Source organism: Equus caballus, chromosome 3 (genome assembly GCF_041296265.1).
Source record: "Equus caballus isolate H_3958 breed thoroughbred chromosome 3, TB-T2T, whole genome shotgun sequence".
NCBI classification, from domain to species: domain Eukaryota; kingdom Metazoa; phylum Chordata; class Mammalia; order Perissodactyla; family Equidae; genus Equus; species Equus caballus.
In genome coordinates this window covers 7,537,260-7,561,604 of record NC_091686.1, presented here as the reverse complement: position 1 = coordinate 7,561,604, position 24,345 = coordinate 7,537,260, and the positions used below count along the sequence as shown (strand labels likewise).

Below are 24,345 nucleotides of genomic sequence, written 5' to 3'. Positions count from 1 at the left end.
CTGATTGTTGAGGCAGCGCCCCAATTTCCTTTGGAGAGGTTACCTTTCTCCCACTAGACAGAGCCAGTGGGACATCATAATCAATGGGCCCCGCCCTTCTTCAGCCAAGATGAGGATGGTGTGGAGGAGCATGTGGCTTAAGCAAGTCCAGATGGATGCTGTCTCTCTACAGCTCCAATCCACAGCCGAGCGACCGCATGCCTGAAGCTCCCTCCTCTGGCAGCGTAACCAGGGGAGCTGGTTGGTGGCTCCTCCAGGCCAGGTTCTGCAGCCTTCTCCTCCACCCTGTGAGCCTCTCTAGAACTTTGCCATCAGTTGCCTTTTAGCTCAAGTGAGCCAGTGTAGGGTTCTGTTTCTTACTGCCAGAGACTCTTCAGTGCTGCATCTCCCAAGCACCTCTCCCAGGAACCGCCTTCCCCAAGCATCCATACGGCCTCGCCCACAGGCCCTTCTCTTGTCCCTTATTAGGGACATTGATCCTGTCTGTCTTCAGTTACTGCACTTGCTGGTCACCGAATTTCGATAGCCTGCTCCCTGCTGCTCACTCGTGCACTCACTCTCTGTGACAGTGGCTTCTCCTGACACTTTGCAGGTGACTCCCTTTTTGCGGTCACTGACCTTTGCCTGTGCTTCCTGTTGGTATGGGATCCCCAGACCTGAGCCCCACTACAAAGTACCAAATGCTGTAAGACTGAGCCCTAAGTTAGTTGAAACCTGTAGCCCGTAAATATAAAGCTGGCTAAGGAAATGTTATCATCATGACACGGTTTGAATGTAGACACAAACGCTGTGTTTGAAGCGTAAGGGTGTGGGTGGCTCTTAGAAAGATGTTTTTAAAATGTTGGGGGCAGCCCAGCGTGGTGGTGGCAGCTCTGATATGCATCCTGATGATACCTGGGTGGCCCCATAGAGAGGACCAGAACCCTCTACCCACAGCAGCCGGAGGCAACAGAGGGTAAATAGGTCCCAGCTGTGGCTGTTGCAGCTTCTCCCACGACCAACCAAGAAAGGACCCATTTTCGTTGAGAGGATCCTGAAATTGCTGGAATTACCACTGACTGTGCGAACCGGCTCCCTTGCCTGGAGTGGTGGAGGAGCTATAACTCTTTACTGTTCCTCTTTGCCTAAAGTCCACCACTTTCCCCTCCACTGGGTATTGGGGGAAGCGACATGTTTTCTGCTATTTTTTGCATTTGTGTTTTTTGCGTAAAACTGCATATGAGGACAAAGAGACTGCTTTGAATTCCACCTCTGGAAGTGGCTGATACATACTTACTTAGACTAACCCACCTCCCCATTGGAAGCACCCTTCTTCCTCTTTCCACTCCCTCGTAAAATTCCCTCCTTGGAAGGCCAACGTCACAGTTTAAAGGGTGTGAGGCCTGGAAGAAAGGGATCATTTCGTCCATCCCCTTTGTAGTGGGTTAAGTTGTGTTTCCCAAAAGGGTATGCCCAAACCCTAACCCGTGGTACCTTGGAATATGACTCTATTTGGAAATACAGTCTTTGTGGATACAATCAAGTTAAGGATTTCTAAATGAGATCATCCTAGATTTAGGGTGGGCCCTAAATCCAAAGACCGATGTCCTTTTAAGAGACAGAAAAGGAGAATGAAGAGAAGTTCACAGGAAGACAGAGGCAGAGATTGGAGTGATGCTGCCACAAGCCGAGGGACACAGGAGCCTCCAGAAGCTGGAAGAGGCAGGAAGGATCCTCCCCTATGGCCTTCCAGAGCACGGCCCTGCCGGGACCTTGATTTCGGACGCCTGGCCTCCATAACTGCAAGGGATAAATTTCTGCTGTTTTAAGGCACCAATTTGTGGTAATTTCTTACAGCAGCCACAGGAAACTAATACAGCCTCCCATTTACAGAGGCTTGAAGAGGGAAGCGCTTGGCCAAATTCTCTTAGGGATTAGAGGCAATAGATCAGGGATTAGAATCTAATTCTCTTGCCTCTCATTATTTATTTTTCTATATCGCCTCTCCCATAAAGCCTTTCTCCATCAGTCAGGAAGAGGTATGGACTTGTGCCAACATCCAGTGCCTAGCATGTCTTCTACTCCTGTCCTAGAGTTCGGAACAGAAGCTGATCCTTAGGTTGCTGGTCAAGCGTTCAGTCCATTTATGAGCCTGTTATACCAGCCCCGTTCTGTGCCAGGTATGGGGTTCCGTGCAGTGGGGGTTACAAAGATAAACGCGCCATGCATCCTACGCTTGAGGAGTTTACGGTCTAACCCAGTTGGGGTATGGTAGGGGACAGAGTGTGTGTGTAGAGCTGTCATTCAGGTAGAATCATACCTACCCAATTCCTGCGGATACAGCAGTCCAAGCTTGGGTGTGGTGAGGAGAGGGGGAGAGACGAGAGGGAGGGAGAGAACAGTGTGCGCCATGCTGTGATTCTGCCCGATGCTCCAGTGGGTGTGTGTGTTCCCTCGGGCGAGCGATGATGAGAGATGTGGATCCGTTCTCCCTTCAATTGCCCTCGGTCCTTTGGCTTGCTCATGGTTTAATCAATCTGCTTGAGTAAGATTCTAGAGCTTAAAGATAGCTATTTTTCTTACAACGTAGACCTTAAATGCAAACCTTCGACTCATCATCCAATATTCAATCAAAAAAAAAATGATGATCTGTTTCTTCATTAGCAGAAAATCTTGCTTCATTGGACGTATCAGAACACATACCCAAAGTGGTAGCTGGCTTCATAGGGGACTTCGAAGCATAATTTGGCTTAAATGCCGTCTTGATGCCCTAAGACCTGGTTAAGATGTGATGCCACTGCACAAATCCATCCTGGCATGGATTTACATTATCCACGGTTAGGTTATCCATTCCCATACCATTAGCCCTCTGGGATGGAGAACGCTTCCCTCTCGGCATTCCATAACTTTATCTCTACGGCCCTCCTTCTCCTTACCCGTCAAGCTCTACCTTGGGTCACCTCTGTTGGCAACTCTCTGTTCCTCCACCCACCAGATCACAAGCTCTCTGTGGACGGGCTCCACACTCATGTTTCATCCACAGTGTGAAGCATCCAGGTTAATCACTCTCTGTATAAAGAACAAATGCTTATACTTAAATCTGTGTTTCACAGTATCTGGCTCAGTCTTACCCTCTCTCTCTGAAGAATGTGACTTTATGACAATAGGAAAAAGACAGCCCACAGGCTGGGAGAAAACAGTTACAACATATCAAACAAACAGAAGATGAATATTGAGACTACAAAAGGATTCTACAAATCACTGAGAGAGAAAGGAGTGTCCAGTAGAAAAATGGGCAAAGGATATAGACAGGTAAGTCAAAAAAGAGGAAAAGATATTCCACTGCACTAGTGAGAGGAAGCTGGAATCAAAACAACAATGAGATGCCAACTGCATACCCATCAGACTGGCCAACCTTTTAAACATCTGCCAATATCAAGTTTCGAGAGAGTGTGGGACATAGGTAGCATCATAGACCATGGGAGGGAATGTACTTAAGGAGGTCCGCTTTCGGGGATAATTTCACCTATTAAAATTTTTAAAGCCCATCCCCATGACCCAGATATTCTACTTTTTAAATCTCACACAAATAAACACACTTGCCTCTGTGCCCAAGGAGGCGTGTAGTAAGATGTTCAATACAGCAGTGTTTATAAAGATTAAATTTGGAGGGGAAATTGAAAACTAGTATATAATGTCCATGAATAGAGAAGGGGCTAAATTCACTAAGAGAAATTCACACTTTGGATCACTGATCAGCAATCAAGAGGAATGGGCTGCTTTTCTATTTATGAACAGACACAGGTAACCCAGGAGGTTGGTACCATTTATGAAAGAAACACACAAAAACTAACGCCATTGTCACATATCTGTATGGGCTTATCCACATGTACATAATGCAAAGAAAAGGCTTAGAAGGCAACACATCAAACTGATGAGAGTGCCTACCTTTGGAGAAGAAGAGACCAGGATATTTTGGGTGGGGTGGTGGTGGTCAAAGGAGACTGTGGCAGAGACCGGCTGGCTGGTACCATACCTATTTCCTCTTCTTTCTGGTATCCCGGCTAGACGGCACTTCCCAGCTTCCCGTGCAGCTAAGTGTGGTCACGTGACTAAATTCTGGCCACTGAAAAGTGAGCAAAGTATGCATTATACTCTCTCAACAGGCAACTCTGTGTCCTTTCCTTCCTCGGCAACCTACAAGCTACGTTTCAAGATGGCAGAGCCACAGATGGGAGGAGCTAAGTTCCTGGACCTCTCTGTGGGGAGACAGCTGCCCCGCAGATCAGGAACACTGGATTGCACTTCTGAGAGCAAAAGATAGACTTCGACTCTGTGAAACCTCTGAGACTTGCTGTTTATCTGTGCTAGGAACTAGTTTTACCCAGACTAACACTGAGATTTTAGTGTTAATTGACGTGTTTTACTTTATTTTAATAAGAAGAATGCCTTCATATATCACTTGTGCAATTAAACGTAAATTTTTCAAAGAAAGATGGAGTGAGACGAAACCCTACTTGTGAAGGATGACACATGCTCAGGATCATATGTGAGTGACAGTGGATACTTTTGTGGCTTCCCAAGGCTCCAGATGGAGTCCTGCCACATACCACCACATGCTATTCTCGTAGAAGAGCATGAAAACAGAGTCAAGAGACCTGAATTCCAGTCCTGACTTCTGATTCCACTACCGTGGAACCTTGAGGAAATCCTTTCGCTTTCCTGGGCCTCAGTTTCTCACCTGTAAAGAAGGCAAACTGTTTAGGGTAGGTTCCCCAGGAAGCAGACTCTGAGACTCTGAGCTTTGTAGGGGAGTGCCCCTGACCTACGGAGAGTAAAGGAAGCAGGGCTGGGCAGAGGGAGAAATTGAATTGTGATGTGGTTGAAACAAGGACCTCAGCTGATTCCACGGGGACCTGGGATGGACTTTTAGAGATGTCCCAAATTAGGGCAAGGTGGCCAAGCCTTTGTAACTCCTCCTTCAGAGACCAGTATTTGGGTGCATATTCCCTGGGGAGGAGCTTGACCCTGACAGCTGAGAGCCATCAGCAGCCAACACTGCCAGCAGCTGGGGGGAGTGCCTCAGTCCTGAGGGGGGATCTGGGCAGTGCATACCAATGCCTACATCCCGTGGTTGGGGAGAGAACCAACCCGAATCCTGAATTTCAAAGAGCTTTATCAATTACAAGAAGCCTCCCCACACAAGATGTAAATTTGTATCAGACCCTCACCAAAAACAAATAGAAATACAAATAATGAAAGTCAGCCAGATTTCATTCCTCTCTTGCTCCCTAAGAGGGGTGAGTACTAGAATCTTGGAGGAAATGAAACCTCAAAACACAAAGCCCAGAGAAGTCCCTAAGCAAAGGTGGGTCCAAATCAACCTGATCTGCTAACATCTCTGTGCGTTTCCATTTGGTGGTGACGTATGGAGGGATGGCCTGAAACTGTTAGTGCCTCTCTGATGGTCTGAAATTAACAGAGACCTGCCATATGTCAGAAGGGTGAGAGCCACGGTCATTTCAGAGTGGAGATGAGGTAAACGTACTCTGGCTGACCGTCCATGCTGTGACCCCCATCTATTTGGTTATGTTAAACCTTAAAAGTAAAATCACTGCTGTTTGAATTTAGAGCTGAGAACATAGTGCAACTTTGGAGGTGTGAATACTTCAGCCAAGAAGCTGCAGGTACTAGAAAAACAATGGCAGGAGGAAGTGCATTAGTGTCTTCACGATGCTGTGGAGTGTTTCATCGATGTCAAATTATTCCCTGCTCGTGGACCTTGGCAACCTCTAGCGTGGGGTAGTTTGACTGGGGAGTGGTGAGACGGAGAGCTCTTCATTGATGCTAGAGGTGGCTTTCTCCCAGAGTGATCAGTGCTTTCCAGGGACAAAAGTATTAGAGACAAAACTATTAGAACTTCCACTTACTTTCTATCTTTTTTAAAATGAACATTTTGTATATATTTCTATGGTATGTATTTATACCATAGTATATGCATGTAATTTGTAAACAAACACACCCATATTTGGGGTGCACCTTTGCAAAGTTTTTACTAACAGTGATATGCACCCTCTGGTCTAGAGAAGAGGACCTTTTAGGAGATCATCGGCCCCTCTTGAAGAAGCTGATGAAAAGTATTGATTGTCTCTGCCCAGTAACACAGCAAGTGGACTCACAGCTCTGCAGACAGTTTTGGGGGGTTCACAGGGCCCCAGAAGCCCACCTGTGGGTTCCAGGAAGGCGTTCTTATTTCTGAATGTCTTCACCCAGGGATTATTCCGGAATGTCTTTAAGCCACTGCAGCACCTGTCACCTAGCAAGGCCCGCAGTCAAGGAGCCTGACGTTGGGTGTTGCACGGCCTCAAGTGTTCCTTCTCTTGGAGACTTCCTGAGCCCAAAGTAATGGATCCAAAAAAAATGGGTCCCCTCCTGTCACCCACCGCAACAGGACAGCCCCAGGGAGCACGACAATCCTTTCTTTCTATCTCTCATTGTTCACATTCGTAGACGTACACACACATGCATATACACACACATGTAGATTTATGTATTTTTCATTATAAAGCACAATCTTGCAGAAAATTTAGAAATACAAAAATGTAGAAACAAGAAAAACTAAAATATCCATGATCTCATCTTCCAGAGGTAACCACTGCTCACGTTTCAGCACATGATCTTGCAATCTATTTTTCTAGGCATGTTTGTACTTACGAAAAGATTGTTTTTAACAGCATTATTGAGGTTCAACTGATACACAGAAACCTGCACATATTTAACGTACACAATTTGATGAGTTTGGACATATGCAGACTCTCGTGAAACCACTACCACATTCAAGGTAACAGACATAGCTGACACCTCCCAAAGTTTCCTTGTGTCCCTTTTTTCATTTGTTTCTTTTTGTTTTGTGATAAGAACACATCGTGAGATCTACCCTCCTAACAAACGTTTAAGTGTAAATGTTAAGTGTTTAAGTTTAATGTTAACTACGAGCAGGTTTTTCTTGAACAGGAATGAGACAGACAAATCACACTTTAGCGTATCTAGCCAAAAATCAGTGACCATAGGCATAAATACTGAGGTTCCCGGGATCTGGAACTCAAGGGCAGAACTTTGAGCTCTTTTCTCCTCACATGCCTTTGGTTTACTCTCCAGCTTTCTGTAAAACTTCTTCCTCTCTTGCCCCTTTCCTCTTTTCCTTTTCTGACCTTCCTCCGCCTTTCCTCACTCATTCACTCTTCTGCATTGGGTTTTTGGGGCATCTACCTCGAATCGGTCACAGAGCTTGGTGTAGGGAACCAGGTACATGAACCAACGCCTTGCCGCCCGGGCTAAGTTCACAGGCCCTCCCCCACTGACTGCATCCCGCCATCTTTCTTCTTTGTCCCCAGTCACTTCCTATCGTTCACATTCCACCTGTAGGCATTCATTTTTCTGTTTGCCACTTACACTTCTAGAAACATCCACGAATTCAGGTGCCTTCTCTGATGGTCAGTATACCATAAACTGTCAGCTCCATGTAAGAGGTCTCTCTCTGTTGAATTTATGGCTTGGCAAAGCCATTTCATAAAAAATGATTAATGATAATTAACATTTTAACTTCGGGCCATTTAATGGCACCCGACAAAGGGGTCAAGTGAAACTCATGGGTGTCATATGTCAAATGTCACAGTTATGGGATGGAGCTGAGTAGTGGCTGGGAATTCGAGGAAGGGAGTGTGTGAGGAGCTTCTGCACCGGTCTCAGGGCCTGCATCCCGCTGTTCACAGTCAGAGGGGTACCGCCTACACCCCGGGTTAGAAGCGTCTGTGCTTCAGTTTGAACGTATGTTTGAGAATTCAGTCTTGAAAAAAATGTAATGATACCCCACCCCTTCTGCCTCATGTGTTCAATAAATGGCGTGCTGCACATGAACAAAGTCCACTGGATGTCCAGCATCTAGGGACTTAATTTCCTGAGCATCCCAACCTGGCTCACCGTACAACTTGCCCCTCATCCTCTGAAGTCTCTGAGCTGATATCCTCAATCCCATTCATCTTCACGTCCTCATTTCATTTCCTCCCCCAAACGGAGCTCCACCTCTGTTTCTCCCCCATGCGTTCCTCCCCTTCTCTTCTTGTTCTCTGAAAGTTTATGGATCATCCTTCAGCAACACCCCTCCTGGCTCCAACCAACGCTCGGGAACCCCCTTCCTGAGGGCAGCCTCGCCCACTGCTCTGCCCCAACCTCATAGATGGGGCCTAAATACCAACCACCAGCAACAAACAACTGAGCCAAAAGTGAGACCGAGAACCGACACGTTGAAATGGAAGGTTGGAGTCCTCCTGGGAAGTAGGAGCTAAATCATCAAGGACTAGATAAGGTGACAGACACCACATACTTGACCTGGATCCCTGGGAGACGGGAGCTTGTGTTGAGATAATAGCTGGTAATGAAAAAGAACATACTCCTGGGTGAGGGAGGAGAAAAGCATGGAGGTGAAACACTGTCTCTGTCTGAGAGTGACACCACATGCCCAGACTCCATCTTTGGGCAGTGGCCCTTTGCTGACAGAATGGGGACCTCACAGCGAAGAGACATGAGATATTCAGGACTGTTGTCTCTATCGTGATCAGAGCAGGGACATGAATGGCAAGCTGAGGCTGTTTGTCCCTTCCCCAGGGAGCCCGCCTGTGGCAGAGCAAATCAATACTGTCATAGCCAACACATACGGAGCACGTGTGCTGGTCTCTGAGCCAAACACAATCTGCATCAGCCGAGTTCATCTCCACCTCCATCCCATGAGCTAAGTTCTAGCTTTAGCCCATTTTACTTATGAAGAAGTGGTGGGGCCGGAATACGAGCCCAGCTTGCTCTGCCTCCTATGTTCACGTTGTTAATCACGCTGCCAAGCTGCCTCTTGACCAGCTGAGCGCGTCATGGTGGCCATGCAGTAAGGGAAGGGTGGACACAAAGAGTGGGAAGCAATACGACATTTCCTTTTCAAAACCATTTATTTAAAAATGTGAAAGTGAGTCTATTTAAAGAAAAATATCAAATGAAAAGTAGGACAGGTTTGACTATGGCCTGAATCTTGAAGGTGAAATGAACACTAGTACAGGCTGATAAGCTCTGAAATGCCAATGGCGTCAGTAAGTGGTGCCAGTAGGACTGTGTGAGGAACAATAGGGAAAAATGAGGAGTTTTCCAATGTACTAAAAAATTCCCCACTGTTAGGCCCAGTAATAGTCCCCTTGGTCCGCAGCTTTCTGACCTTGCCTCACATGTCAATGTCAATAGCTGTTGTCACCAGTCGATGGGCCTCCCGTTTGGTACTTAGAGATTCTCTTTATGCACTTAAAAGGCATCATTAGTACCAAGTGGCTATTAAAGCAGTCTTGCTGTTCAGAATGATTTTCTGAAGCAAATGCAGAGGAAACGTGTTGAGGGCTGAAGTCATTAGCTGAGACCACAGAAGAACTGACCGTGGGCAATTGTGCCATTAATCTTGATAAGGGGAAGTGTGAGCGATTCATAAAATCTGCTTGGTGAGGTTTCTCCCTAAATGGACACCCGAGTGAATGACCCTATGTCTTTGCTGTAGGTAAGAGGGACACATGTGAGCTGTGACATCGACTTGGCATAATGAACGAGGCAGCAGGGCTGCTGGGCATGGGGACACAGCAGTGACTCCAGGCCTCGCTGGGGAGGCAGGTGGGGCAGCTGAGGTACAGGAGTAGGAGAGAAGTCACAGCCAGCATTTTCTATAATGCTTACCATGGGCCGGGCACCGTTCTAGTGCTCCGTGGCTGTTTAATCCTCACAACAGCCCTGTGAGGCAGGTACTATTCCTACCCCCATTTTAGAGATGAAGAAACTGAGATCCAGACAGGTTACGTGACTTGCCTAAGGTTACATAGCTAGTAAGTGGTCGAGCTGGGATTCAAACCCTAGCAGTCTGGTTCCAGAGGCTGCGCTCTTACCGCTGTGCTGTGCAGTATGATCTCAGAGTGGGTGCACTCAGCCTCCTTCCGCCTTCACTCAGAGGGTGGCGTGGGCTTTGGGGTTGCACAGACCTGACTTGGAAGCCCCACTCCGCCACTTCCTGGATGTTGGGCCTTGAACAAAGGACCTCGCTTACTTAAGACTCAGTTTCCTCGGTGATAGAGTGGAGAGTTTTTATGAAATTATATAGTGTCAAGCACTTAACAGCACTTGAATATATGTCACTGCCTTCATCTTCCACATCGAGGCTACAGACACTAATTGCCAGGCCAAGACACTGATGGGGGAGTACGATGGACAGCCAGACGCCTGGCCCAACCAGCACCTCTGGGGCTAAGGGCTGGACCAGACATTGGCCAGAGAGTCCGCACCCTCTTCCTGGTCACCTGCTTCCGAACTGCCCTTGTCCACCTTGGGTTCTGGGTTAGAGTCTGTTATGAACTGAATGTTTATGGCCTTCCAGAGCTCATATGTTGAAGCCTTACCCCCCTCCATCCCCCCAAACAGGGACTGTATTCAGAGATACGGCCTGTGTGAAGGGGATAAAGGCCAAATGAGGTCGTGAGGGTGGGACCCTGATCCAATAGGGCTGGTGCCCTTATAAGAAGAGACAGAAACGTTGAGCCCTCTCTCCACCACGTGAGGACACCAGGAGAAGGTAGTCATCTGCAAGGCGGGAAGAGAGCTCCTGCAAGGAACCAAATCCGCTGGCACTTTAATCTTAAACTTCCCAGCCTCAGAACTGCGAGAAAATAAATGTCTGCTGTTTCAGCCCCCTAATCTGTGGTATTTTGTTATGGCCGCCTGAGCTGACTAAGACAGAATCCCAAGGCCACATGTTGAATGGGAGAGCAAAGTCTGGAAGAGCGTTCAAAACTGTACCTTCAGCAATGATCCCAATTTGGGTGAAGGTGGCTACAATTCAATGTTACTCCTCCCATTAAGTGGTAGAGTCGAATTCTCCTCCTCTTGACTCTGGACAAGCTTTAGTGACTAGCTTGACCAATAGAATGCAGTGGAAGTGATGTCCTGGGACTCCTGAGGATAGATCATGAGAAACCTTGTGACTTGCACCCAGGTCTCTTGGAACGCCTGCTCTTGAAGCCTAGCCGCCATGATGTGAGGAACCTCAAGGAGCCCACGGCTAGAGCAGGACCTCTGCAGGGGTGGAACTCCGGGTCCTCCCTGGAAGCGGACGCTCCAGCTCCAGTCACGCTGTGTCTTCGAATGCCATATGCATCAGAAACAAACTGTTCCCACCAAACCCCACCCAAATTGCAGGTCCATGACCCAAATCAATGACTGCTGTTGCTTCGAGCCATTAAGTTTGGGGGTGATTTTTCCTCTGTAATACATAGCAGAATACCAAGAAACACTTCTAAAGGGCTTTCACCCCTGCTCAGAGCCACCTCTGGGCTGCCCCAGGAGTGACTTGGCCACACAGGTGCCTAGGACCTCCTGCGTGGAGGAATCTCCCTCTGTAACTCCACTCGATGTGCAGGCAGCTGGGAAATGGGACTGCTAGGGCTCAGAGAGGTCTCCCCTGGCTTGACGCTGCCCTTGATGTCCAGGATTACCTCCACTGTGGGGCTCCTTCATAAATCACATGGTAAAACGTAAATATTATACCCCATTTTACCATGGGGAAAACATGAAATCCACAGACTCAAGGGAGGAACCACAGGCTTCTAGACTTTCAGTCTGCCAAGCCCCACCCATCACCCCTACACACCTTCTAGAAAATGCTAGAGCTGGAAAGAGGAACAACCTGGTTGTAATTCACTGGCTTGCAACCTTGGCTGAGCATTGGAATCACTTGGAAGTTTCCAGAAATGCTGCTGGGCCCCACCCCTAGAGACTGAATTGAATGGGTCTGGGATACAGCTTGGATATTGGGACTAAAAATCGAAGCCAAACAAAACACCTCCATGGCTGATTTTACTCACCACACGGTGGAGAACTGCCGCTCTGGACTCGTCATTATCATTGTTGGCATTAGTGTTCTAAGACAGGTTCTTTCATGCTTTCAACAAAACCAAGTTGGATTTTGGAGATAGTCCCAGACAGTGAGAGAAGACATCCGTCTCTGATGGTCTCATACATAATCATCACCCTTTACATTCGTACCGATTAGCTGGCCAAAGAGTAGAATGTGTACCAGCAGTGACGTGAGCTGGGCATGGCGTCAAATCACGCTGAGACTCAGAGTGACCCAAAGTGTTCCCTTTTCAACTCTCTTTCAATCCTCTTTCACAAAGGAGGAGCCTCCGTCTTTAACATCTCTCCAACTTTTGGCAAAAATCGGGGAGTTGGTTTGCCACTGACCAAAATTCAAGTAACGCTGGTCTAAACCTTTGTCCCCATGGCAGCTAAGTGAGAGAACTCAAGAAATTATAAAAGAGCCGCACGTTTTAATGTGATCCCAACTTACCAGCGGAAAGCTGTCTCAGAGCCATCTGGTGCCTTGCCCAAGGACTCAGGTCACTGCTTCTCCCCCGTCTCTAACTTAACGTTCAATGAAGAAAACCACGCCGAGAGAGGAGGGTCTCTGCCGCATAACTGGGAGATGGCCTTTACACTCCATTCTTATTGTGATCTCAAAGTAAGGGGCAGACAAGTCTCACTGAGGGGGAGACGGGAGGAGGAGGCACAGAGGGTTGGAGAAAGAACGAGCCATGGAGGAGAGTAAGGGGGCTCAGGAGGCAGATTTCAGAAGTTACATGGAGAATGAATTTGGTTCAAAAAAGAAAGAACTTTCCAGTGCCCCCAAGGCTGCAGTTGGCTACATCAGGAGACAGTAAGAGGGGCCCATCCCTCCATCAGTTCTTTTATTTGCTTAAGATACAGTGCTGTGGCCGGCCCTGTGGCGCAGCGGTTAGGTTTGCACGTTCTGCCTCTCGGCGGCCCAGGATTCGCCGGTTCGTATCCCGGGTGTGGACGTGGGACTGTTTGGCAAAAGCCATGCTGTGGTAGGCATCCCACATATAAAGTAGAGGAAGATGGGCACGGATTTAGCTCAGGGCCAGTCTTCCTCAGCAAAAATAGGATTAGCAGTAGTTAGCTCAGGGCTAATCTTCCTCAGAAAAAAAAAGACACAATGCTTCCTTCCTGGTATTGACTTTCCCCAAATGAGTAGGGAGTCTCCACGACATGCTCATGAGTGGGGACAGAACTCTCCTCCACGCTGAGGAACAGGGGGCTCCTAAGATGCTGCCAACCCTGAAATCCTAGTTTGTCTCCAGACAGCGGGGAGAGGCAAGCCTCCTAGGGTCGCCTCTTCCCTCTCCAACAACAAGCCTTTGAGCTTCAGAATGAGAAGAAAAAAAGCTGAACTAGATGAGGAGATCGAATGTGAATCCAGATTACAATCCTGGAGAAGATGCACCTGTTCCTGGCATACAATTTCCTCTTGCCTAACGGGAGGGGTCCTCAGCCCTCGTGCCAAGCTTAGGGTCTGATCACTTGAGATTCAGCCACTGCTACTCAGGTTAGAGGCCAATCAGATCACCTACGGTGCTTGTCACAAAGGTAGACCTTCCAGCCCAGTGTCCAGTGGGATTCTTCAGGTGTAAGCTGATTTTGACGGTGGAGATCTATGAGCTTAAGTTTGCCCAACACTGACCGAGGGTGTTGGGACACCCTTGGGACACCATGGGACAGCCATGTCCCAGGGAACGGTGGGCAGTGAGAAAGATGGGGGATGCTCTTGGCCAGGATGTGCGGTAGGTCCAGGAGGCACTAAAAGTCTTTTTCCACCGGACACTCTTGAGAAGCAAGGAGGGCAAGCTGGCGTTCCAGCGGCATGAAATAATAGACTCACGGACATTTAGAGTCTCCGAAACATAGGCTTTTATTTATAATGGAATAAAAGGATCTTAAAATGATGGAATGCACTGGCGGTAGAGCTTGATAGTTAAGAATCTGTCATCCTCAGAGTGTGACTTCTTTACTCGCTAGGAGGATAACTGACATCGAGTTACTTGACCTCGCCGAGCTTGTTTCCTCATTCATTAGGCAGGCATACTAGTAAGTATAACGCTCCCTGGGGCTGTTATGACATATAAATGAGTCAATGCATTTAAAGACATGGCATTGAGGCTGGCACATGGTAAGGCTCCAGAAGCTCTTCTGATCATTACCAGGGTCATAGGATCTTAGAGCCAAAAGTGATCACAGATCAGCTAGTGAGTCCAACACCCATGTAGTGACTCCTGGCGGGAGAGGAATCAATAAAGGAAGAAGACAGTAAAAGAAGAAGCTGGGGCTCCCTTGTTCAGCTTCTCCCTTCAATCCAGCCCCCTGGTGCTTGTTCCCCAGCTGGGGGAAGGGGCGCTTTAGCCATCAAGGGAGTTTGGAGGCCCAGCTCCTACAGTCTCTCCAAACCTCAGAAAGTCATGTTCTGCATTTACTGGCATTCTCTGTGCAGAGCTCACAGGCCAGCTGTTTGTGGGTACCAGCAGGCTCAGCCGAGGAGAGCGGGGCTGCAACCTCCCTCCCCCGGCTCTGGTGTTTAATCAAAACAGTATTCAAAATATGATTCTGGGAGATTATATCGGGAGATTTGCAGGAGCTCTCAGTGAGGGCGGAGATGGTGGGAACAGATTGCTGTTGGGGGCCTGAGGCTGGGATAATCGCAGGCTCAGATGTGCCATTCCCAGGCCCTTCACCCGTCCCCCTGGAGCTCCCATCAGCTCTGGAGCAGGCTCTGAGCACCAGGATGGAGCACCAGGAGAGACAGATCATCCTTGTATTTACAGCTGGGGCAACTAAGAGAGAGGAAGGGGCTCATCCATGCCCGCATAGCAAGTACGAACGGGCTTGAGATGGTAAAGTCGTGTCCTGGGACTTCAGCGACTCTTTTCAGCCCTTCTCACACTCCACTGTCTCCAGCCAACCAGGCCCAGATCTTTGGGACAGCCCTGGGCTACAGCCTCCTGCTCTGGGTTGGGGCAAGTGGAGAGAGGCCAGGCCCCTCAGACAAGAGATCACCTCCTGAGGTCCTGGGTGGGAAGGCTGGCAGACCCAGGTGGCCCTCCTTTCCCAGTGTCACTGTTCCTATAAAAGGCCAAAGAGCTGGCCGCAGTGTGTGGGTATGATCCTCCGCAACCCTGCCCCCATCCCAGTCCCTGCTCAGCCGCGTGACCTCGGGCTTAGGCGGCCCCTGCTCTCTGACCCTCAGTTTCCCATCTTCAAATACTGACTCAGTGCGACGCTAAAGGCGCCTCTCCCCTCCACAAAAGAGCTAGCTGGGACCCCACTCCCAACTCGAGGTCCTAGGAACAAGCTTCTGCCTGACTCTGCAGCCTCCGGAGGGGTCTACCTGGCCCCCCAGGAGGGGGTGGGGTCGTGAGCGCCTTGAAAGAAACCTCCAGCTAATGCTCTTTATTACAAGCGTTAATCCCGCAAAGCCGACTGGAAATAATGTTTATCTTTTCGCAGTTTAATTTCCCGGACCCTAAGCCGCGGGTCAGTGAGGGCGACTGGAGGGTCCCCGGGGAGGTTGGGGGTGGGAGCAGCTGTTGCCCAGAAGCAAAAGGAAAGCAGGGAGGGGACCTCCCGAGGAAGAGAGGGAGTGAAGCGTGAAGGGGAAAGGGGCACCGGACCCATCTCCACCACGGATTCTGTGCGGCCCTGAGCCGGTCCCTTGCCCTCCCATTTGGCCTCAGTTTCCTCATCTGAGGAAGGGGTTTGTATTTTTGTAGTTCATGATCTTTAAGGCCCCTTCCAAGAGGACACGGTGGGGCTGGGAGGTGGCATGCCGCCTGTTGCCCGCAGTTTTTCCAACCTCCGTCTTTCCCCTCCGCAGCCTCCAGGGGTCTTAAAATCTCCGAAGGATGCAGACTCCTCCTGCCCCAGACTTCAGTGACTGGCGGGCGGGCACCCGCGCTGGTCTGGAGGGCCGTCACCCAGCCAGCGCGGCCGGCGTAGAGCCCAGCGCGGAGACACAGCTCCCCAAGGATCCGGAGCGTAGGCGCGCATCCCAGCTGCCCTTTCTCCTGCCTTCCTGCCTCCACCGGCTCCCCGGACTCCTCCCTAGGGCCCTGTCCCGGGTTCATCTCCCTCTCCTTGTGAGAGCGGCGAGCTCTACTGCTGGCTAAGGCCGAAGCCACTAGGCCGAGGACGCGAACTCAGCCATTGCGGGCGGCATCTTGAAACCTCTCACCCCGCAGCCCTTCTCTCGACGCTGCTCGCCAGGGGCACAAAGCCCCCTTCCCCGCCCGTCAGCTCCCATTGGTTGGCCTGTACCGGAAGTGTTTGCTGACACTCGATTAAACGGAAAGAATGCCCCGTCTCGCCTCCGCGTATCCACCGGCAAGCTGTGAGACTTCGCCGTTCCTTCCGACCGGAGGAGCGCGGGGATCCCGGCGCGTGCCAAGGGACGGCCAAGATTCTCCCTATCGCCCCTCTTCCCGGTAAACTTAAAACCCAAGTATGAACCCGGAAACAAATGCAGCTTCCAGACAAATGTCCTGACAGCTCCCCCCACCTCCGACTTCGCAGTTGCAGCCCCCACCCCCAATGCACACGCGTCAGCCCGGCGTCACGCAGGCTCGGCGCGCCGGTCACCCGCAGGGCTCGGTGGGCGAAGAAGGGGCGCCACGGCCCCAGCGCTTCCCTCGTGAGTTTCTCTCCCTCAGAAAACGCACTGAGGTCTGCAGCCCACGCTGCCCTGTCCCCAGCACCCCTGGCCGCATCCCATCCTCCCCTCTACCCGACCACTCCAAACGCTCCTGGCACAGATAGGCCGCACAGCTTGGATTCCGTTGGATTATTTTTAAGGACACAAAGAGTGGGGATGGAGAGAAGATGCACGTGGTCCTTAGGGGCCAGGTCAGCGCCGAAGTTACAAAGTGAGGGGGGCAGGGGTGAGCACGAGAGGGAGGCCGCAGACCCTGAATCCAGAGGAGGGAGGGAGACTTGGTATACTGAGTGGGTCCACCCGGCCTTCCCCAAGAGGCCCTGCCACCTCCCCTGGCCAGGAGCTGACGAGATGCAAGTCTGCCAGGCCCTCCCAGCTCCGCGTGCAAGGAGGGCCGGCAGGAGGGTTTCTGTGTGTCTGTCTATTTGTCTCAGCCGACGTGAGAGCCCCAGCCCCTGGCAGGTCTCCCGGCTTCGTAGTGCGGAGGTGAGCTGGAAAGTAGGGCGGATTTCCAAGATTCTTCCGCAAATCGCAGCCAATGCGCTAACCTGCTGAGAGAGGAAAGGTTGATTAAAACCCGGAGGCCGCTTGGTGGCGATTCCTAGGAAATCGCAGGTCGGTGGTGTCTCATCCGAAAGGTCGAGAGGTAATTTGCTGGCCAGAGGTAACATTTGGACCCCGTTATGTGTAAATTCAAATAACAGCATAGCCCAATTTTCTAAGCCTGTAGCTGGTCCTGAGAGAAACGACTGCAAAGAGCAGAATCTGACAGTAATCGCTGGAGGCTGCCAAAAGCTTGGGGAATGTCCCTTTGTGGGGTGGAATTCCCTCCTACCAGGCACAGCCAGAGAGCCAGCCAGGGGCAGGACACACCGACTGGCAGTCACACCCTGCCGGGGAGTGAGCTCTTGGGGGCGAGTGCTCTTCCAGGACAGCAGTAACCCTGGGCTACGCTCCCCAGGGGTTTTAGTGGGCCAAAGAGAGGGCTGCAAGCTAGACTTAAGCACTGGCCTTAAATCAAGTGTGTCTGGCCATTCCCCCGAGACTTCTCCCAAAGCCCCAGTGCCTGCCCAGCCTAGCAAACTTTCGGTACAAGCACGGCAGGAGCCAGGTGGGAGGCAGGCAGGGGACAAGGACCCCTGTGCCAGAGGGTCATGATGGTGCGCACCTGGCGCATTTGGCAGAACACTGGACAGGAGTGCAAAGATCTAGGTTGTCCATCTCTTCCAGGACTTCTAAGTGGTCCTAGGTAAGTTACTGTCTCGCTCTGAGTTTATTAATATTATTCGACTCTAAGACGAGGGGCAACTAGAAGTTTATCTCTAAGCTTCCGTTTCAAGAAGTGCTGTGAGAGAGTCTCGCGCCAGGTCTGAACCCCGGGCATGCCCAGAGGCAGAGAAAGCGTGCAGATGCTGGGCAGCCCGGGGGGCAGACGTCTGTCGCACAGATTCTCCCGGCACCCTTAGGGGTCCACTACCTTCCGCTCCGGACGGGTACTGGCACCGCACGGCGGGCTCCCTCCGCCGCGGGCACGGCGCACAGCTCAGTGGCAGGCCCTGCAGGGCAAACGGGGGGGTTACGAAGGCTTTGGCTACTCGAGAAGACTCGTCGCACGCGGAGTCTCTGGGGACCGCGGGTCGCGCGCCCGAGCCTGGAAGCTGTCCAGGAATCAGAAGGCGCTCAGGACTTCGCGGCCTGGTCGGGGTTGGAGGGGCACCTTCGACCGCGCTGGCTGCCGCCGTGCGCGCCAGAGACCAGATGCGCGGTTTCTCGCTGCACGGGTAGGGCATGGTCAACGTGGGACCCCCGGGCTCCGCCCGGAGGAAATCCGCTTCTCCCGACCCCGGGGGCTCATTGAACGAGAAGCGGGGCGCCGCCAGGCCGCACTCCCTGCGCTCCAGCCCGCCCTCTCGGGCTGCGGCGCATGGCGCTGGCAGCGACTGTGTGTCCTTAGGGAACTCGGCCAGCCTGTCAGTAGCTGCAGCCACTGCCTCCTCTTCTGCCGCCTCCTCTTCCTCCTCCTCTTCCTCCAGGTCTTCCAGGTCACTCAGCCGGAGCCCGCGAGCCTCCTGGCTAGCTGAAACATCTGCAGGAAATCAGGAGCTACTGAGAAAAGCCCCAGGCCCAAGGAAAATCCTCAGGAGCGCCCATCCCTGAGAGGCTTTTAGCGAGACGCGCCCTGCACTCCGCGTATTCTCGGTGTAATTCACCAGGCTGGCCGCACCATCTCTTAAACTTGCCCCAGGTCTGGGGCCTGCCCCTGGGAGAGAATTCCCGCCCCCAGCCCTGCCCCCAGCCCTTGGAACACTCCTCCTCTCCAGGGCGCCGCCAGGACAAGGAAACCGCCACTTTGCGTGCCTAAGACCGGATCGCAGTTTCTCTACCGTAAAAGAGAGAGGGGACAGTTTTTACCCAATTTCAACACCCACAGGCGGCTGGTGTGTATTAGTTAATTAAGCAAATATTTACTGAGTACCAACTAGGAGCCAGACATCATTCAGGCATTCAGTATCAGGACTTCAGGGAAAGCAGAGGGGAATAAGACACTTGCTAACGGAGCTGACATTTTAGAGGGGCTAAACAGACGCCCCTTCATGCTCACAGTGGCAGTATGGCAAAGGAAATAAAATAGGCTGACATGACTGAGAATAACTGCGAAGCCAGGTTGGCTTGGGCGGCCAGGGAAGGCTTTTTGGAGGTGACACTCTAAAATAGAGAAGAAGTCGGTTCTGTGGGGAATTCCAGGCAGAGGGAACTGCAGGAGAAAAGGCCCTGAGGCATGCTGGGGGGCTGCAAGTGCAAGGGTGAGAAGGGATGCCCTCTGTAACAGCTACCCCACTGGGCGGCTGGGAAAAGCCAATGGAACTGCAGGATGGCTGGAAATAGTATGGGGAGGGCGGCGGGCAACATTGTTGGTACCTTTGGTGTCACCGTTCAGGCAGCCTAGCGATTCCTCTGCTCCGCCCTCCACCTTCCTCTCCTCTGCGCCTTTGTTCTTCGGCGCCCACGTCATCTTGTTCTCCTTCTTGAGGCGCCGGCGCGCGTTGGCGAACCAGGTGGACACCTGGGTGAGGGTCATCTTGGTGATGATGGCCAGCATGATCTTCTCGCCCTTGGTGGGGTAGGGGTTCTTGCGGTGCTCGTTGAGCCAGGCCTTGAGCGTGCTAGTGGTCTCCCGGGTGGCGTTCTTCCGGCGCCCAGCGCCACTCAACTCCACAGCCCCGTACCTACGGGAGAACCCGGCTCAGAGTTCTGGGGCTGCAGGCAGGAGACAGTCTGCGCGGCCCGGAAGTGAGGTTCTGCTCCCCTCCCTCCGCATGCAGTCCCCTTCTCAGCCTCCCCAGACGCAAGGGAAGGGGAAGGACTCTGATGCCAGCCACCAATGGGCCCCACGCCTTACCGGTCATACTGATACTGCCCCAGAGTCGGCTCATAGGGATAGTAGGCTCCCGGTTGGGCCAGGCCAGGTGTGAAGTTCCCTGCAGCCTCCTTAAATTCATACTGTGGATTCTGGTGAAGGAGGAAGAAAGAATTCAGGACCACATTTGGGGATGAGGCTGGGCCGGGTAGTTGCTAAGAGTGTGACACTGCAGTCAAGTCTGGTTTAAACATCAGAAGCACCACTTGCCCTGGCTGTGTGGGCTTGGGCCCAGTTGCTTAACCACTCCGTGCCTCAGTTTCCCCTTGGGAAAATGGGGATAACAATAGTTCCTATAGGTTATTGAAGAAGAGCACTGGCAGAATTCCTGGTGCAGAATCAGCAGGAGTTAATGATTACCTGTTATTACTGTTACTGCTTGTGTCTCCCTCCAGCCCCTCCCACCATCTGGGGAACTTCCTTGCCTCACTCCCCTTCCAGAGGTCTTCCCTGACCCTCTGTATCTTTGTGAATTTGGGTAAAGCATTTGAACCTCACACTCTCAATTTCCTCATCTTTAAACTGAGACTTGCCTACCCCACAGAATTAATAGAGGTACAGACTTTTCTAAACTATTTTATAGTTTTGCAAACTATAAAATGCTGTAAAGATGTATGTTTTTTTCCTTATACACAATCCTAATCATTTCCTTTCCTCGGAGTTGTGAGTCCTTCCTAGTTTTACCCTGGAGCTGTCACACTGGATTTCACCCGCCGCTGGCGCTTCTGTCCCCAGGCCAGGTGGGTTCTGGCGCACAGACCCACGCTCCACCTGGCGTACTCACCAGCGCCCCGTACAGCGCGGGCGGCTCCGGGCTGTAGGGCAGGTAGCCGGGGTAGCTCTGCGCGGCTGCAGCGGCCGCATAGGGGGCTCCGTAGATGCCCAAGGCCGCGCCCAGCTCGGGCCGCGCACTGCCCAGCAGCCGGCTATCGTAGGACGCGCAGCAGAGAGCGGCCGCCGGGGTGGAGCCTGAGGCCACATCTGGGACCGAGCGCGGGGCGGATTCGCAGCAAGTGGCGCTGGAACTTGCAGACACCAGAAACTACGGGGGCGAGAGGGGCACCGGAGGTCAGAGACCGGCGCCGCGGGCTGGCCGGAGCCGGCAGCGGAAGTGCCGGATCGCTCCTTCCTTCAACATTAACTAAATGTCACCGTGTGCTGAGCATTCTGCTGAGCACTGGGGCCGGAATTATCCGAAGACGCACTTCAGCCAAACTACCCATATAGATACTCCTAAGCCATTGCTCCAGAGCCCCAGGGGTCTGGGCCATGGTAACGTTCTGAACTCAGAATTACAGAAGCCAAGCTCCACGGTTTCCTCCTGGACCCCCCTGCCCCCATCATAGGATCCTACAAAGGCAGAGCTAGAAGTTGGCCATAGAGACCATCATTAAGGTTTCATTCCTACTCCCATTTTACAGAGAGGGAATGAGGACCAGAGAGAGAGCAGGCTTGTCCAAGATCGCAAAGCGGGTCAGAGGTCAAGTTGGGACCAGACTCCCCACTCTGGAGAGAAACTGGAGAACAGTGGTGGGTGTTCCCAGAATTTCCCCGGGAAATCCTTGTCATTGCTCAACACTCCCCCTGGTCTGAAAAATCGAAGGAACCAGAAGCAGAGAGCTTGGACAGACCCAAGCAAGGGGGAGGATAAGAACAGAGCTCAACAAACGAACAACAGAGACGTGGTGAGATGCACAGCGCTCTGAACTGGAAGTCTGAGACCCTCCCGGTCCCTCGTATATCTGTACAGCAAGGAGGCCTGACTGGAGGACCCCCCAGATCTCACCCACCTCGCTGAGCGCATGGTCAGAGTGCCCAAGTTTCGGATCACACGATTTTCCAGCTTGCACTAGGGGTGTGGAACGTCCTCACCCAGGGATTGGGGATGTCAGAGGGGTCATGGTACATTACCCTAGTCCCTGCTCCCTCTGACTTCCTTGGGGACTCGTTCGAGAGGAGGGCGCTCAGGGGCAGGCGCGTGCACTGGGCACCCCCTCCACCCAGTCTGCCCCCATGCCCCATGGAGGCGCTTCTTACCTGGGAAGCGTTGCCATACGGGTGTCCAAAGTGCGGGAAGGACATGGTGGCTGTCCCTGGCCCGTCTCCCTCTTCTCTTGCGAGTTCCCGCCTCAACCCGGCAGCTCTGAGCCTCCAGCCGTGCGCCGCCTCGGTTCCTTACACGGCCTCCGGTGCCCAGCGCCGGGTCCTCCGCCTGCCTGGCGCGACTGGAGGCAGAGCCGAGGGCAGCCCGGCTGCCGAGCCCTGCGCTCCCGAAGGCGCCCCTCCGGCCCGCGTGGTCCGGAAGACAGAAGGGCCCATGGATGGGCAGGGGAAGGGAGAGGATGCGGGTTCCCAAAGTCGCGCGGTGGCGAGGCAAGGTGAGGCGCGGCGCGGGGCTGTGCGGCTCCCGAGGTGTCCCAGACCAAGGTGGCCAGAGGCTCAATGTGACGTCACGGTAATCCCGGGCCGCCAGGCGGGCCCCCGGGCCCTGGGGCCCCGGGCCACCAAGCGTACCAAGCGCAGCCAGCCCGTGCGTGCGCGCGCACTCACCCACACTCACACTTGTTCCGGGAGATTGTGCTGCTGGTGAGGAACGTCAAAGACCCTGACCCTCTCTGCTTGGCGCTGGATCCTACCCCTTTTCGCCTTAAACTCACGCGCGCGCGCGCACATACAATCTCTCCAAATTACCCGGGAGAAGTAAGAGAAACGCCTCCCTCTGCGCCGCGCAGGCCCCTGGCGCAGCGCGCTTACCTCCTCCCCTGCGGCCTGGAGGAGGAGAGAAACAAGCCGGGCGGCGAGGGAAGAGAGAATACAAAAGAGACAGGAGGAAAAAGAGGAGAAAAGTGGGGGAGAAAGGCAAGAGGGAGAAGGAGGAGGGGAGCGGAGAGAGATGAGGAGTCTAAGCGAACAGAGGAGCGCGGGGGGAGGGGAGGGAGCTGGGGTGGGCGACGGCTGGGCGGAGGTTGCACACCGGCAGGTGGAGGAGAGCCGAGGCTCTGGGGAGAAGCCTGCAGCCCGGCTTCCCCGCCCCTCCGCTGCGGGAAAGTTTGTTCCCGCCACAGGCCCTGCGCGCCTCGGGGCGGCGCGGCGCAGCGTCGGTGGTTCCCACCGGCCCCGTCTTTGTCCTGGGGATCTGGCTCCCCGCCCCCGTCTCCCCAGGACTCTAGCTAGAATCGGGCTCTCCAAGCCCTGACCTTTACCAGAGCCTTGACCCCGGGGCTTCTCTGCAGCCTCCCGGGCCTCTGATACGCCAAATAGCGCCCCCTCGAGGCCAAGGTTCAGGTCCTCCCTGACTGCCTGGAAACGCGCCAAGTCTGACCCCCGGCATCTGCAGACCGAGGGCTGAGACTCCTGGGCATCTCCTCCGAAGGCGAGGCTTGGCTGCCTCATGCGCACCGTCATCTGTGTCCACGGGGGAGCGAGGGAGCCTCAGGAAGGCGCCAGAGCCGAGCTGCAGCCTCTGCGCTCCGCTGGGGGTGGCGCTGGCGAGCCGCGGTTCTACGCGCGGGAGGGCGGCCCATTCCCCGCGCTCCGCCTGGACGCCTGGCTAGGCCCAGCGCTCTGAACAACGCCTCCCCCCTCCCCCCCCCCCCCCCATCCCAGGAGTCCTCAAAGGGGCACTGATGGGCGGAGGGTCTCCTTGGTGCCCGGAAGGGGGTTGCGTCCTCTGGGCCTGGCTCCCGGACAAGCGGCCGCCAGTTTGCGAGCACCGTAGACTCAGCACTCCCGAAGGGTCAGTCTCCAGGCCTGGGGCCTCCCCGCTGAGGGCCTCCAACCCGCCATATCCGGGGGCGAAAAGGGGTCGCCAGTGGGTTGGGGGAAGGTTTTCGAGGGATACTGCCGGGATCTAAGTGGAACTAGGCTTTCGGGTTTTCAGGCCAGAAATCTCAGACAGCCTTGCCTTTCACCCACGGGGTCATCGCGCTTTACAGTTTACAAAAGGCTCTACCGGGACCTTGCATTACGTCCCTGGAGGAATCAGGTGGTTCCAAGGGCCCAGTTTTATTTTCTAGTTGAAACGCAAGAACGTGGCCCAGAGGTTAGGAACAACCCGGGTCTCCGCCCTGGATTCTTGGGAGGCGAGCAGGAAGCCCAGGGACCAGGCAAGGTCCGGGGCCCTGGCCTGGGATCCCAGAGTTTTCCTCTGGCACCCGCTGAGGGACTTATAGGCCTGGAAGCCAGCGACCTCTTTAGAACACATCCCTGGCTTGTTTTTCTCTCTCTATGGATTCTGCAGAAAGCACGAGGAGCTTGAAAAAGCCGCAAACCGCAGGCTCCTCCGCCTAAGAGATTATTAACAGGAGGACAAGCTCCATTC

The 24,345-nt window shown here is 52.9% G+C and overlaps 1 protein-coding gene across 4 annotated transcripts; it reads right to left on the bottom strand.

Moving 5' to 3' along the window:
• Positions 1-16,725: 16,725 nt before the first annotated feature.
• IRX6 (iroquois homeobox 6) lies at positions 16,726-23,466 on the bottom strand. Of its 4 annotated transcripts, none has more exons than XM_070261826.1 (7): positions 22,062-22,433; positions 20,809-21,066; positions 20,007-20,116; positions 19,526-19,833; positions 18,324-18,692; positions 18,084-18,162; positions 16,726-17,157 (listed from the first exon to the last, which is right to left on the bottom strand). In XM_070261826.1, exons 1-7 carry the CDS (start codon positions 22,104-22,106, stop codon positions 17,037-17,039), a joined length of 1,290 nt encoding a protein of 429 aa, XP_070117927.1. In that variant the 5' UTR covers positions 22,107-22,433; the 3' UTR covers positions 16,726-17,036. The 4 variants fall into 4 exon arrangements, with proteins under 4 accessions (XP_070117927.1, XP_070117928.1, XP_023492774.2 ...); XM_070261827.1 differs by having other exon boundaries at positions 16,726-17,154; positions 22,062-22,407; XM_023637006.2 differs by having other exon boundaries at positions 16,726-17,154; positions 18,084-18,692; positions 22,062-23,466.
• Positions 23,467-24,345: the final 879 nt, after the last annotated feature.

Bases quoted from the DNA above. Each gene is read 5' to 3' on its own strand.
- IRX6 (XM_005608266.4), bottom strand. From the start codon at position 22,106: ATGTCCTTCCCGCACTTTGGACACCCGTATGGCAACGCTTCCCAG. The intron at 20,117-20,808 runs GTGAGTACGCCA...CTCCTTCACCAG, and splicing joins CCGCGCTGTACGGGGCGCTG to AATCCACAGTATGAATTTAA. The intron at 18,693-19,525 runs GTACCAACAATG...GATTTCCTGCAG, and splicing joins CCTGAACGGTGACACCAAAG to ATGTTTCAGCTAGCCAGGAG.